This window comes from Chlorocebus sabaeus, chromosome 14, assembly GCF_047675955.1.
Source record: "Chlorocebus sabaeus isolate Y175 chromosome 14, mChlSab1.0.hap1, whole genome shotgun sequence".
Lineage (NCBI taxonomy): Eukaryota > Metazoa > Chordata > Mammalia > Primates > Cercopithecidae > Chlorocebus > Chlorocebus sabaeus.
In genome coordinates, this window is record NC_132917.1 from 23,799,533 (window position 1) to 23,813,972 (window position 14,440).

General features: G+C 44.2%; 2 protein-coding genes across 5 annotated transcripts in view; one reads left to right on the forward strand and one right to left on the reverse strand.

Annotated features, from left to right (window-relative positions):
- Positions 1-125: 125 nt before the first annotated feature.
- PFN4 (profilin family member 4) lies at positions 126-10,497 on the reverse strand. Of its 4 annotated transcripts, XM_073022817.1 has the most exons (6): positions 10,409-10,497; positions 9,943-10,024; positions 9,610-9,738; positions 8,336-8,473; positions 6,803-6,908; positions 126-3,436 (listed from the first exon to the last, which is right to left on the reverse strand). In XM_073022817.1, exons 3-6 carry the CDS (start codon positions 9,724-9,726, stop codon positions 3,408-3,410), a joined length of 390 nt encoding a protein of 129 aa, XP_072878918.1. In that variant the 5' UTR covers positions 9,727-9,738; positions 9,943-10,024; positions 10,409-10,497; the 3' UTR covers positions 126-3,407. The 4 variants fall into 4 exon arrangements, with proteins under 4 accessions (XP_072878918.1, XP_072878919.1, XP_007969490.1 ...); XM_073022818.1 differs by lacking the exon at positions 9,943-10,024 and having other exon boundaries at positions 10,409-10,496; XM_007971299.3 differs by lacking the exon at positions 10,409-10,497 and having other exon boundaries at positions 9,943-10,327.
- A 102-nt stretch (positions 10,498-10,599) lies between these two features.
- Positions 10,600-14,440, forward strand: part of FAM228B (family with sequence similarity 228 member B) — a 50,160-nt gene continuing 46,319 nt past the window's right edge. Inside the window, 1 exon segment of the mRNA XM_007971305.3 lies at positions 10,600-11,650. Coding sequence (XP_007969496.3) covers positions 11,552-11,650 — 99 coding nt within the window. The 5' untranslated portion in view covers positions 10,600-11,551.

Below are 14,440 nucleotides of genomic sequence, written 5' to 3' on the forward strand. Positions count from 1 at the left end.
CATCATGCTAAATGAACATAGTGGAATGTCAACTCTATACATTAAGGATCTAGGTAAGGTTAAGATGTATATATTACGTGCATCAAAAAAGATCTGAAGAAAATCTCAAAACCATCACCAGAAGCTTTATTTTATTTTATTTTATTTTTGAGGTGGAGTTTCGCTCTTGTTGCCCAGGATGGAGTGTTGTGGCGTGATCTTGGCTCACTGCAACCTCTGCCTCCCGGGTTCAAGCGATTCTTGTGCCTCAGCCTCCTGAGTAGCTAGGATTACAGGTGCCCGCTATGATGCCCAGCTCATTTTTGTATTTTTTAGTAGAGGTGGGGTTTTGCCATGTTGGCCAGGCTGGTCTCAAACTCCTGACCTCAGCTGATCCGCCCGCCTCAGCCCCCCAAAGTGCTGGGATTATGGACATGAGCCACCGTGCCTGGTCTAGAAATTTTCATTTAATGTGAAATTATGACTAATTTATTTTCCCAAGTTATCAAAGTGAGTATATATTACTTTTGTAATCCGAATTTAATAGTTTTCTAAAAGTACTGTCTACCCCACAGCACTGCTTGATGTCTTTTGAGTGACTCCAAGGAGAGTAGTCTTTTCTATTTTGGCTCTATCCATCTTTCCATTTTCATCGATCACTGTCTCCCATATACTGCTTTCCAGCCACATGGAACCTCTCACCATTCTTTCCACACAACAGGCCTTTTCATCACTCTGTGCCTTGGCATTTGCTGCTCCTTCAGCCTGGAATGCTCCTTACTTTCTTCCATACTCACTTTTCTTCCAAATGCACTTCAAATGCTAGTTTCAGGTTCCTGAAGACACCATTAGTCACTCCAGGTTCTGTGCTCTGTAGTTGTTTTACACCCGCTCCAGCATTTATCATGTGGTCATGTGACTCATTTACAACTTGCCTTCCCCACTAAATTGTGAGCCTGTCTTAGGGTAGGTGTATTATTTACTGTTGTATCACAAAGCCGACTATATGCTAGGTAATGGAGATACAACAGTAAACAATACATCTAAATACACTTATTTAACATTCTTATTACAAAGAGTGCTAAATAAGTTAATTTAAACTTTACTGTTACCTCTTGTTCAAAAAGAATCAAAGGCCAGATGCACTGTCACACTCTTGTAATCTCAGCACTTTGGGAGGCCAAGGCAGAAGGATTGCTTCAGCCCAGGAGTTCCAGACCAGCCTGTGCAACATGGTGAGACCCCATCTTTACAAAAAATTTAAAAATTAGCTGCACATGGTGGCATGTGCCTGTAGTCCCAGCTACTCGGGAGGCTGAAGTGGAAGCATTGCATGAGCTTAGGAGGTTGAGGCTGTAGTTAACTGATCACATCGCTGCACTCCAGCCTGAGTTATGGAGGGAGACCCTATTTCAAAACAAAAATAAAAACCAAAAACAGGCCGGGTGCAGTGGCTCATGCCTGTAATCCCACCACTTTGGGAGGCCGAGGCAGGTGGATCACCTGAGGTCATGAGTTCAAGGTCAGCCTGACCAGCATGGCAAAACACCATCTCTACTAAAAATACAAAAATTAGCCAGGTGTAGTAGTGGGTGCCTGTAATCCCAGCTACTTGGGAGTCTGAGGCAGGAGATTCACTTCTACCCTGGAGGTGGAGGTTGCAGTGAGCAGAGATCACACCATTGCACTCTAGCCTGGGTGACAAGAGCAAAACTCTGTCTCAGACAACAGCAACAACAAAACCCCCCAAAAGAATCAAACTACTGACTTAATAAATGGATGAATGAACTAGTGGCAAGGTTGACTACCAAAGGAAAAAAAAAAAAAAAAATTCTGTGGTTCTTGGCATCCAAGCTCAGAAAAGGAATGATGTTGGAAGTAAGCTCTGTGAAAGACTATTATACAGACCTGAAAATGAGATAATGTTGTAAATACCAGCAAAAGACATCCTGCCCTAGATGGCATGTCTTTGGAATTTTGAATTCTGTACCTCACTGCCTGATCATGTCAGGAACTATAAAGGGCCTAAGATTTGATTTTACTTGATTTACAAAGGCTAGTAAGTTAGGGTTTGCCACAAGGAGGTGCTGAATCTGGGGGACAAAAAGAACATGAAAGGGCCCCCCTGTTCCACCATCTCCTGAGATCGAATGTGTTCCCTCTCCAGGTGCTAGGGTCTCTGTGGCCATGCAGTTGGTGTGTCCCATCCAGTAGCCATGTCTACACTTTTTCTCCAGTCGTGCCCTACTTGCATCCAGATACCTTGTCTGGAAGGGTCAGATGTAAGAGGGACAGGGGCATTTTTGCAAAATTAAGAGAACCATTATATCCTATCTTGGCCTGTGTAGAACCTTGTAGAGGGATCTAGAGAACAGTGTACTAAACTAAGTAGTCATTATCATCATGATATAGGACCATGTTAGTCCAGTCTAACTGAACCAGAATTAAATTTGAATTCCCTAGGCTGTCTTTTGGCAAGTAGTCGAAGGTGTTCTCTCCCCAGGGACATCTGAAGGGTATACTAACCAGGCTGGCCTGAGGATGCTGTTAGGGAAAAAAGATGCATCGTGTTTAGCAATTGTCAGTGTAGAATCTTGGATTTTCAAAATAGGTTCTATAGCTCTCCACCCTTATGGTCCAGATTATCACCTGGGAGACCAAGAGGAGATGAACTCTTTCTGGGGAAGGGTGCATTTAGTGACCATACTGCCTTACTAAGGTGTGCAGTAAGAGTTAGGGTTAGAGTCAGAAATCTTTTTGAGTTGATTTTTGAGAAGGCCTTTCCAATGGTCAAAATGATAGCAGATACCTGCAAATGGGAGCGTGAAATGTCCATTGAATACCTTGACTAGTGGTCCATTGCTGAATGGCCTTTGAAATCCCTTCTCCCAAGTCTCACAGGGGTGATGTGAGCCAGATAGATGTCACACATGCAGGGAGTTGTATTTCAGGAGGGGGACACTGAGCTCAGGGACTCCACTGCTTTTATAGCAAACAGTAAGCAAGCTTGCTCTTTGTCCTGATGGGAGACATCCCTTCGTGTTTCAAGGTTGCTTGCTGCAACCTAACCCTGAGAAATGTCCTGGATAAAGAGTGGTGAGAGCCTTGCATTCTTGGCATACTTAGCAAGGTGTGTAGGAGTATAAGAGCCTCGCAGAAAGGAGACTCCCAATAGATATGCTCTGTGAAATGATCAGTGCTCTCACATTCCATGCCAATGACCAACACTCATTAAAAAAAAAACAGTTGATCAAGTAATTCCAATGAAAGAAGAGGATCTCTTGAAGTAATAAAAATTGCTCCCTTAATTCATTCTTCTTTTTTAGTGGCTTCTATCTAGTGTTTTTTCAGCCATAAAATATTTTTTCTTTAGGCTCCCCAATTTTCTTCTAAAACAATAAAAGTGTCTTTCATGGGCCTCTGATGACTTAACTTCCTTTTTTTCTTAGGTAGTCTCCTGAAAGCAAACACAGCATGGTTATTATTTATGAGCTGAAAATTATCACTACAAATGATTCATTCATCCATTTATTATTCCACAAACATTGCGAGGTGACTGCCATGTGCTAGGCACTGTGCTAGGTACTGGAGATATAAGGGTGACTGGATAGTTGAAACACAGTTCCTGCCCTCATGGAGGTCATTGTCTAGTAGGGGATACAGGCACATACAAACATCAATTCTATTTCATGGTAATAAGTGCCATAGTAGAGGTATTTGAGCTGTACTGGAGTATGAATTGGGTTCCCATGCAAAAAAAAAAAAAAAAGGATGAATAATGCATATGACTGGGCAAAGGGAATAGGATGAGAGAGGGTTCAAGAGAATAAAAGAAACTGCTGCCCTCCTCTGCTATATGTATTCTATGACCTAGACTTAAAACTGATTACAGCCGGGTGCAGTGGCTCACATCTGTAATCCCAGCACTTTGGGAGGCCAAGGTGGGCAGATCACGAGGTCAGGAGATCGAGACCATTTTAGCTAACATGGTGAAACCCCGTCTCTACTAAAAATACAAAAAATTAGCGGGGCATGGTGGCACGTACCTGTAGTCCCAGCTACTTAGGAGGCTGAGGGAAGAGAATTGTTTGAACCCGGGAGGCAGAGGTTGCATTGAGCCAAAATCCCACCACTGCACTCCAGTCTGAGTGACAGAGTGAGACTCTGTCTCAAAAACAAAACAAAACAAAACAAAACAAAACAAAACAAAACCTGATTACAGTACTTGATGTACTTACTTTTTAATGATGGAGTCTCACTATGTTGCCCACACTGGACTCAAACTCCTGGGCTCAATCAATCCTCCTGCCTCAGCCTCTTGAGTAGCAGGGGGTACAGATGCACTCCACCATGCCAGGTAGCACTTCATTATTTTTGAGATGGAGTCTTGCAGAGTAAGTCACAATACATGCTTAAGATTCTTTTTTTAAACTGAGGACCTGGCTGGGTGCAGTGGCTCATGCCTATAAGCCCAGCACTTTGGGAGGCTTATAAGCCCAGCACTTTGGGAGGCACAAACCTGATTAATTTGTGTGACAGAAGTCCCATAGCATCCTTTTCCTAATTATTGTTTAAAGATTTTCTTTAATTAATAGTCATGCTCCTAGAATCCTTCATAATACAATTTTAAATGGTCATAATTCTTTTTTTTTTTTTTTTTTTTTTTTTGAGACACGGTCTCACTGTGATGTCCAGGCTGGAGTGCAATGGTGCTATTTTGGCTCACTGCAACCTCCACCTCCTGGGTTCAGGCGATTCTCCTGCCTCAGCCTCCCGAGCAGCTGGAATTACAGGTGCCCACCACCACACTTGGCTAATTTTTGTATTTTTAGTAAAGACAGGGTTTTGCCATGTTGGCCAGGCTGGTCTTGAACTCCTGACCTCAAGTGATCTGCCTGACTTGGCCTCCCAAAGTGCTGAGATTATAGGTGTGAGCCACCCCATTCGACCTGTAATTCTTTACTTCCCAAATTTTCTACAGTGATCACGTATAATTTTTTAGATAGAGAAAAATGTAATTTTTTAAAAAAGGAGTGAAGGAAATAAAAGACAGTCATAAGACAACTGACTCCTGAGTGGATATCAGCCTTGTCCATCCCTCCTGATCATTCAACCATTTCCAAGATAGCTGTCCCTTCCCAGAGCAGTGGGATATTAATGGCATGATGCCAGCAGTGCACTTCTAACCAGGGCACATTCTTTGGAGTCTGTGGAGTTTTTGGGGCCCTAAGCAAGAATACTAACCTTTAATGCCAGCCACATAATCTACATTACAGTAGTCAGGCAATTTTTCTGGTCTCCTCTGGGGAATCAGCCCTGAGCCCTAGCTGACAGGTTAAGAGCCTGGCTTCCTGACAGCCAAATTGCCCATCTTTCTAATCTGATATTTTGGTTATTTTAATTAGATAATTAACCTTTCTCTCTATGTCTCTGTTCTGCTGTCTGCTCCTGCGCTACAATTCTGAAATGGAGCCTCCTTCAAATCCTGACATCTGTTCAGGAAAGGTCCAATAATGCAAAATGTGATAAAATGAGGCATATCTGAAGGGTCCAATAGTGCAAAATGCGATAAAATAAGGCATGTGTGTATGTAGGTAGATAGTTTCTGTGATGGTGCTTAATTTCTCAACTGGCCCTTTAAGATTCAGCTCTCTGGAGCCTTCCCTGACTCTGCTAGGCCAAAGTAATTCATTTATTTGTTCATCAAACATGTACCAATTGCCTACCCAACATTAGATACCGTGTTAGGTAATGGAGAAGGAGAATGGTTAAGACAAGATTCTTGCCTTCCAGAGGTTCACAATCTAGAAAAACAAAGAACTGTAATGGGGATAATCATTAAGGTATGCATAAAATACATACACAAGTGGATAGAAGCCCAAGATCTGACTTGGGGTCTTTAACGATGATTAGGAATTTGCCGAATAGATGTGAGGGACAGGAAGGAAACTGGAAAATATTTTAGGCAGATAGGACAGCATGTACAGAGGCAAGGAAGGCAGAGGCTATATCTTAACCAGCTCTGCTTCCCTAATTTATCTAGGATAGTGCAGGGCACATGGTAAACACCTCTGAATATTTGTTGAAAGAATGAATGAATGGCTGCTTTTGTTACTAGAGGCTTCTATTTCAAAGGAGTGTTTACACAACTCCAGTAAACTTTTTAAATTTTAAATTTAGATTAAAAAAATCTAAAAACAAACACAATTTACCATTTATTAAGCTCAACTCTCACCGATATAATACCCAAGCTAGTTCTCTATGAGATCTTTATTCAAAAATGTATAGACACAGAGGGGGAATACACTATACACCAACAAAGTGGCTGCCTGACTCACAGTAATTCCTTTTCCTGTAAAATGTCTCTTTACATAGGGTCGACTCCCAGCAGCCACATCTCTGTCTTTTTACCCTGCTGTATCCCTCCTCCCCTATCCTGCCCCACCTACATAGCTGACCAATGCAGGGGTAAACCATATGACCTGAAACTTGCCAAATCAGGGTCCTAAGATAAATTAAGGGGTATTATGGGAGGCTTGGCCACGATATCAGCCAGGAAAGGAAACGGTTTGCTATGAGACAGAACAAAGCTGACTCATTTAGAAGTCAAGACAGAATCCTAGCAGTGTTCCAGTCCTTGAATCTACCTTCCCCATGGCTCAGCTGCACCCTGTCCTTCCAGTGGCTATGTAAATAACCTCAGCATCCTTCCAATAAATTCCTCCTTTCTGCCCTAGCTGGTTTGAGTTGGATCTCTGTGACTTGTAGTCAGAAGACCCAACTAACACAGGGAATGAAGACAGGAACTAGGAGGCCAACTTACCCAGGCTCTCTGTGGCTTCCACACAGACACTAGGATACATGCCCTCAGTATAAGTTGCCACCAGAAGATACAGATGGGTCTTCACGACAACCACACCAGCGTTCTCCTGGATAAAGAATAAAAGAGAATATTCTGCTCTTGGTTCTAATTACAGGACCAGTAGTCATGCTCCAGCTACGTTTTTCACTATTTCCTGATTTCCGTATTCCATATGTTTATATGTCTGCTTTTGGACTGTCCACTCTTTTCCACCAATTTTGTTGCCTTTCCTCAAAAAGTTTCAGACTGTTATAATAATGGTAGATGGATTCTGAAAAGTTCTGCAATTGATTATCACATACCCCATCCCAATTAGAACAACTGATGTAGGCTGGGTGCGGTGGCTCCCGCCTGTAATCCCAGCACTTTGGGAGGCCAAGGCAGTAAGATCACCTGAGGTCAGAAGTTTGAGACCAGCCTGGCCAACATCATGAAACCCCGTCTCTACTAAAAGTACAAAAATTAACCAGGCATGGTGGCAGGCGCCTGTAATCCCAGCTACTCAGGAAGCTGAGGCAGGAGAATCTCTTGAACCCAGGAGGTGGAGGTTGCAGTGAGCCGAGACCATGCCATTGCACTCCACCTTGGGTGACAAAAGTGAAACTCATCTCAAAAAACAAAAACAAAATCAAACAAACAAAAAGAAAAACTGATGTAATGGAAAGGTCGTACATTTTGGAATTGGATAGCCCTGGGCTTGAATTCTAGTGCCTCCATTTTCTGCTGCATGAATAAGCAGTGTCCTCATCTGTAAAATGAGATTATAGATTATTTAGTTTATAATGTGGATGAAGCAGCATGCTTAACCCATAATATAGGGCATCCAATGAATGATTTTCATCTCCTTCATTCCTTACAAGCAACATAGAGCTGAATTTTTTTTTTTTTTTTTTTTTTTGAGATGGAGTTTCACTCTTGTTGCCCAAGCTGGAGTGCAATGGCATGATCTCAGCTCACTGCAACCTCTGCCTTCTGGGTTCAAGCAGTTCTCCTGCCTTGGCCTCCTGAGTAGCTGGGATTACAAGTGTGCACCACCACACCTGGCTAATTTTATTTTTAGTACAAACAGGGTTTCACCATGTTAGCTAGGCTGGTCTTGAACTCCTGACCTCAGGCGATCCACCCACCTCAGCCTCCCAAAGTGCTGGGATTACAGTCATGAGCCACCGTGCCTGGCCACTGAGAGATGTTTTAAGCGCATAAATGATTATCTTTTTTTTGAAGGAGGATGTAGAGTATGAAGGCTGGACTGTATTGGAAAGAGTTCAGGCAAGGCTCAGTTAATAGATTCCGGAATGAACATTTCTCAAAACCAGGCTCTTGATAGGACTTTCTTTCACATATGTCTTCCTGGCACTAAACTGCTATCTCAAGACAGTGGCTCAAGACATTAATGGATTTAATCTGTTTTACAGAGAGGATCAGGCAGGGCAAGGAAAATTGGAGGCAAATTCTTTTCTTTTACTCAGCTCTCTTCAAATCTTGAGTGCTCACATTTTTGGCATAAAGAGAATATTCATCTGCCCGGACACATCTGTAATCCTTTTCCTTGAAATACAATCCTTCTCTTCGGGTTTGCAAAGGGTTCTTGGCAAATCCATTCACCAGTGTTCGGACATCACTGGGCATTACCTGGAGAGGTTACATAGTTAGAACAGGAGTCAGCCAACTATGGCTGGTGGCCAGCCAAATTTAGCCCACTGTCTGTTTTTTATGGCCTGCAAGCTAAGAATGGTTTTCATGTTTTTAAATGGTTGGGAAAAAAAAATCAAAAGAATAACACTTCGTGACACAAATTATATGAAATTTTAACTTCAGTATCCATAAATATAAAATCTTATGGGAACACAGTCACATTCATTCTTCTATGTATGGCTGTTTTTCCTTTACAACTGCAGAGTTGAGTGGTTGTGACAGAGACTCTATGGCCCTGTGCTGTAGTTTGAATCTCATGTTGAAATCTGATCCCCAACATTTTGGGTGGGGCCTAATGGGAGGTATTTGGATCATGGGGGCAGATCCCTCATGAATAGACTGATGCCTTCCCTGCGAGGTGGGGGAAGCTGTCAGTGAATTTTCACTGTATTTGCTCCAGGAGGGCTGGCTGTTAGAAAGAGCCTGGCACCTCTCCACTTGCTCTCTCTTGCTTCCTCTCCCCCACTGTGATCTCTGCACATGCTGGCTCCCCTTCACCTCTGCCATGAGTGGAAGCAGCCCGAGGCTTTCATAGATGACTAATCTTCCAGGCAGTAGACCTGTGAGCCAAATAAACCTATTTTCTTTATAAATTACCCAGCTTCAGGTATTCCTTTATATCAACAGTAAAAAGACTAAGCCTAGAAACCTAAAATTTTTATGTAGCTCTTCACAGAAAAAGTTCATTTAAAAGTCATATCTGGGCTGGGCACGCTGGCTCATGCCTGTAATCCCAGCACTTTAGGAGGCCGAGGCAGGTGGATCACCTGAGGTCAGGAGCTCGAGACTAGCCTGATCAACATGGTAAAACACCATCTCTACTAAAAATACAAAAATTAGCCGGGCCTAGTGGTGCACTCCTGTAATCCCAACTACTCGGGAGGCTGAGGCACAAGAATCGCTTGAGAGGCGGAGGTTGCAGTGAGCTGAGATCGCGCCACTGCATTCCAGACTAAGCAACAAGAGTGAAATTCCATCTCAAAAAAAAAAAAAAAAGTCATGTCTGCTTCATGTTTGGAAGAATAGAAATAATAAGTAAACTAAGTCTTATGTCCAAACTTGTTTTTTCTTACATTAAAACCTGGTGATGCTACACACAGGCTCCGCTCCTGGATTTTGATGAGGGCTGCACTGTCCACATGCTTGGTTCCCAAGAGGGTGTCTAACAATAAGCTCTGCAAATGGCTCATGTTCCCTCAACTCTGAAAGGGAAAGTGCAGTTGAAGCCATCGACTCTGGCTAGCTTTTAAAAGGCATGTTAATACAAATGTCCTTAGGACACTTCAGGCAGTTCTAAGATCAGCAAGTGTACTTTGAAAAGACACAGAGTGAAAACGGTGGTCCATCATTCAGGGCCCACCAATACCCAAAGAGAAAAACAGAATCATAGAAAAATCACAGCTCACACAGAGTAGGTTATGAAGCTGAGTTTGGAAAATCACAGCCTCATGATTTTCTGGCTATGTCAATGGTTTACATCAGGATCATCTGGGATTTAAAAACAAACATTGTACACTGAGAAAAACCCTGTAAAGCAACAACAAAAACAACAAAAAACAAAACCCAGGATGGAGCGCTACTCCGCTAAGTTAAACACGACTAAAAGAGATATGCGTGGCCATAAACCTACACATTCCTTTCCCGGTGACCTGCAACAGCGCCCGCTACGAAAGCTGATCAACATCCCAACGGACTAAAAACACCTTGAAGGCACTTAAACCCACATTTCCCGCACAAGTCCCCAAGCCTTGGAGCCCCTCATCAGGACCTCCGGCACAGGCGCCCCTTTCCCGCCACTGCCTTCCAGTGGTTTGGTCCCCGAGCAGGACCGAAGGCGGGGCAGGGGGTGGTGAGCGGTGAATTCCCCGGTACCGAGGACTTGAGGGAGCGGACGCCACCCCGCTCTCTGGTGCTCCGCAAGGGGCCGGCGACCAAGGACCCGCCCGTCAACCGACGCGGTTGCGGGTGGGTGGCGGCGGCGGGATTGGCCGGGCCTCGCGCCGGTCACCCAGAAGCTAGGACTCCAGCCCCTTCCGCAAACCAAGACCCGCCAGCTAGAGCCGCCGCCCAATCCCCTTTGGGCCTGAAGCAGTCCTCCGCCGCCCTGACGCCTCCCGCGCGGACTCGCTGTGGAACCCGCGGCGGAGGGGGCGGACGGTCTGCGCGGCGCTGCGTCCGGGAGACAGTGGGCGCCAACATTCGCGCGTTCCGCACACGCGGGCGGGCTCCCTTTCAGCCGCAGCCGGACGACTCCGGGGCCGTCGGGCCGGGCCCGAGTGTGGAGCAGGACGGCCGCGGACTTGCTGGCCTTGGGAGGGCAGAGAGGTGCCTGTTGCGGCGGGCGACCTCCCTGCCAGGCCGGGCGGTCCCCGCGCACAACGCGCCTGCGCGGGAGGCCCGCGACCCAGGGTCTGGCGTGGAGGCCGCAGGTGCCAGGCCTAGCGGGTGGGAGGAAGGGCCGGGAGTGGGCTCGGTGGGCGAGAGCGGGTGCGGACGCTGACGACATCCCCGTCTCACCCGGGCCTCGGGGAGGACTTCGGGCCGTGCAGAGCTCGAAGACTTGCACAGTATGACCAAAAGCCCCTCCCTGCCTTCTCTAAGTAGCTCAGCCTGTGTTTCTCTGGCTGGAAAGTTGCAGTTCTCCCCACTCGAGGCCACCAAAGTCAGAAAAGTGCTGCAAATGGGACTCCCAGAGGCCAGGCTGAAGCTGCAACACTGGCTGGAATGGGCCACCTTGGAGGGGGCCGTGGGAATTCATTCCAAGGGACGGGGGTTTCTTTCAAAGAGCATGTTGCCTGCTTACAAAGGAGGCTGGCTCTGAAGCCGTCATCTGGAGTCTGTAGTGAAGGCCTTTTGTTAGGGAAACTGGATGGTTCGTGTTCAAAATCCATTTTGCGTGTGTGCAAGGACACAGGTGGTATTAAACAGAAGAGAAAATCAGATGACTGTGAAATTTTCAATACTAAATAAGATGATTTTTAGTTTTTCTAGGGGCACTATTTATTTGTGACCACAATGAAAAATGTAGACAGTGATGATCTGGTAACTGGCGCACTTCCCAAGCTCAAGAGCTCAGAAGAATGGTTGGAGCCCAAGCCCCTATGTTTTATGGAGGTATATAACAAATAGTGTGGGATTCGGAGGTTTTCTTACTTCGGTCGTTGCAGTGGGAAGTGGCTTGTGCTAAATATATTGTTTTTTCTATTGTTTGTTTTTATTTCATTCTGTTTATCATTCCCTTCACTTTACTAACTTTGTATATTCACTTTGCTGTTTTTTTCCTAACATGTTAAGGTGGAATCATAGGTCATTGATTATATACCTTTTTAAATGTAGCATAGCTGTAAGTTTCTCTTGAGGTACTGCCTTAACTGCATCACCCAAATTTTGGTATGATAATGTATGTATTTATTTATTTATATTTGAGGTAGGGTCTTGCTATGTTGCCTAAGCTGGAGTGCAATGGCACGATCATGACTCACTGCAATCCCCGCCTCCTGGAATCAAGCCATCCTTCCACTTCCTAGTAGCTGGAACTATAGTCGCACACCACCATGTCTGGCTAATTTTTATATTTCCTGTAGAGATGGGTTCTCACTGTGTTGCCTAGACTGATCTCCAACTCCTGAGCTCAAGCAATCCACCTACCTTGGTGTTCTAAAATGCTGGGATTATAGCTGTGAGCCCTTGCGCCCAGCGAGTTATATTGTTTTTAGATTGTAGTTTCTTTTTTCTAAACAGCTTTAGTAAGATATAATTGATATACAGTAAACTGTGTGCTGTCTGGGTACTGTGGCTCATGCCTGTAATCCCAGCACGTTGAGAGGCTGGGGTGGGAGGATCGCTTGAGCCCAGAAGTCCTGGACCAGGCAAAGCAATATGCTGAGACCCTGTCTCCACAAACGAACAAACAATAATAGCCAGGTGTGGTAGCATACACCTATAGTCCCAGCTGCTTGAGAGGCTGAGGCAGGAGGAGTGCTTGACCCCAGGAGTTTGAGGCTGCAGTCAGCTGTGATTGTGCCACTGCATCCCCACCTGGGTGACAGAATAAGACCCTGTCTCAAATAAAGTATACAAATTTGGTAAGTTTTGACATGTATACACACAAAAACATCACCACAATCAAGATGGTGAACATATTCAGTACTCCCAAAGCTTCCTGACTATTCTGTTGTAATTCCTCCCTCTCTCACATCTACCCACCAACCACTGCTTTTCTTTTTTTCTTTTTCTCTTTCTCTCTTTCTTTCTTTTTCTCTCTTTCCTTTCCTTTTTCCTTTTCTTTTCTTTCTTTTGCTCTGTCACTCAGCCAGGAATACACTGGCGTGATCTTGGCTCAGTGCAACCTCCACCTCCCAGGTTCAAACGATCCTCCTACCTCAGCCTCCCGAGTAGCTAGGATTGCAGCCCTGTGCCACCACACTTGGCTAATTTTTTTGGATTTTTAGTAGAGATGGGGTTTCACCATGTCGGCCAGGCTGGTCTCAAACTCCTGACCTCAAGTGATCTGCCCTCCGCGGCCTCCCAAAGTGCTGAGATTATAGGTGTGAGCCACTGTGCCCAGCCTGCTTTGCTTTCTGTCACTGTAGTTTAGTTTGCATTTAAAAAATTTTATACAAATGGAATCTTCCAGTATATATTTCTTTTCCTTCTGTTTGGTTTCTTTCACTCATCACAATTATTTTGCCCCTCACCCATGTTGTATGTATCAATATTTCATTCCTTTTTTGGTTGAATGCTATTCCCTTATATGGATATATCCCAATTTGTTCATCCTGTTTATGGACATTTGGGTTGTTTCCAGTTTGGGGCTATTACAAATAAAGCTGTTATGAACAGTCATGTGTGTGTCTTTGATGGACATATGCTTTCACTTCTCTTGGGTAGATATTTAGTTGTGGAATGACTGGGTCATATGGTAAATGAATTTTAACTTTTTATGAAGCTGCCAAACTAGTTTCCAAAGTCATTGAATTATTTTGCATAACCACTAGTAGTATGTGAGAGTTCCAGTTGTTTCATAATCTAGCCAACATTTGGAATAGTTTTATTTACTTATTTATTGTATGGCCTTTTAAACTCAAAACATTTTAAAAAGATGTATAGTGACATCTCATTGTGGTTTTAATTTGCATTTCCTTAATGATGAGCATCTTTTCAAGTCTTACTTGCCATTTATCTGTCTTCTTCTTAGGCGAAGTGTTTGTTCAAATCTTTTGCTCACTTTAAAATTGGCAATTTTAGGTTGGGTGGTTTGTATTCTTATTGTTGGACTCTTCTTATTGAGATACAGTTTATATGCCATAAGATTCACTACTTTTTTTTTTTTTTTTTTTTTTTTTTTTGAGACGGAGTCTTGCTCTGTCGCCTAGACTGGAGTGCAGTGGTGTGATCTCGGCTCACTGCAAGCTCCGCTTCCCGGGTTCACGTCATTCTCCCGCCTCAGCCTCCCAAGTAGCTGGGATGACAGGAGCCCACCACCAAGCCCAGCTAATTTTTGTTTTTGTATTTTTACAAAAAAAAGGTAAAGAGGGGGTTTCACTGTGTTAGCCAGGATGGTCTCTATCTCCTGACTTAGTGATCTGCCTGCCTCGGCCTCCCCAAGTGCTGGGAATACAGGCATAAGCCACGCGCCTGGCCAAAATTCACTAAAGTGTACAATTCAGTGTTTTTTATTTTTTAAAAATTCAGAATTTTTATTTTCAATGTTTTTTAGTATATTCCCCAATATGTGCAACTGTCACCACTATCTAATTCCAGAACATTTAATCACTCCCAAAAAGAAACCTCACACCTTTTAGCAGTCACTCCCCATTCCCCTCCCTCTCTGGCTGCTGGCAACACTGATCTACTTCCTGTCTAAACAGATTTGTCTACTCTGGACGTTTTATACAAATGGAA

Bases quoted from the DNA above. Each gene is read 5' to 3' on its own strand.
- PFN4 (XM_073022817.1), bottom strand. From the start codon at position 9,726: ATGAGCCATTTGCAGAGCTTATTGTTAGACACCCTCTTGGGAACCAAG. The intron at 8,474-9,609 runs GTAAGAAAAAAC...TAACCTCTCCAG, and splicing joins TAGCATCACCAGGTTTTAAT to GTAATGCCCAGTGATGTCCG. The intron at 3,437-6,802 runs GTAAGTTGGCCT...GTTTGCTTTCAG, and splicing joins GGAAGCCACAGAGAGCCTGG to GAGACTACCTAAGAAAAAAA.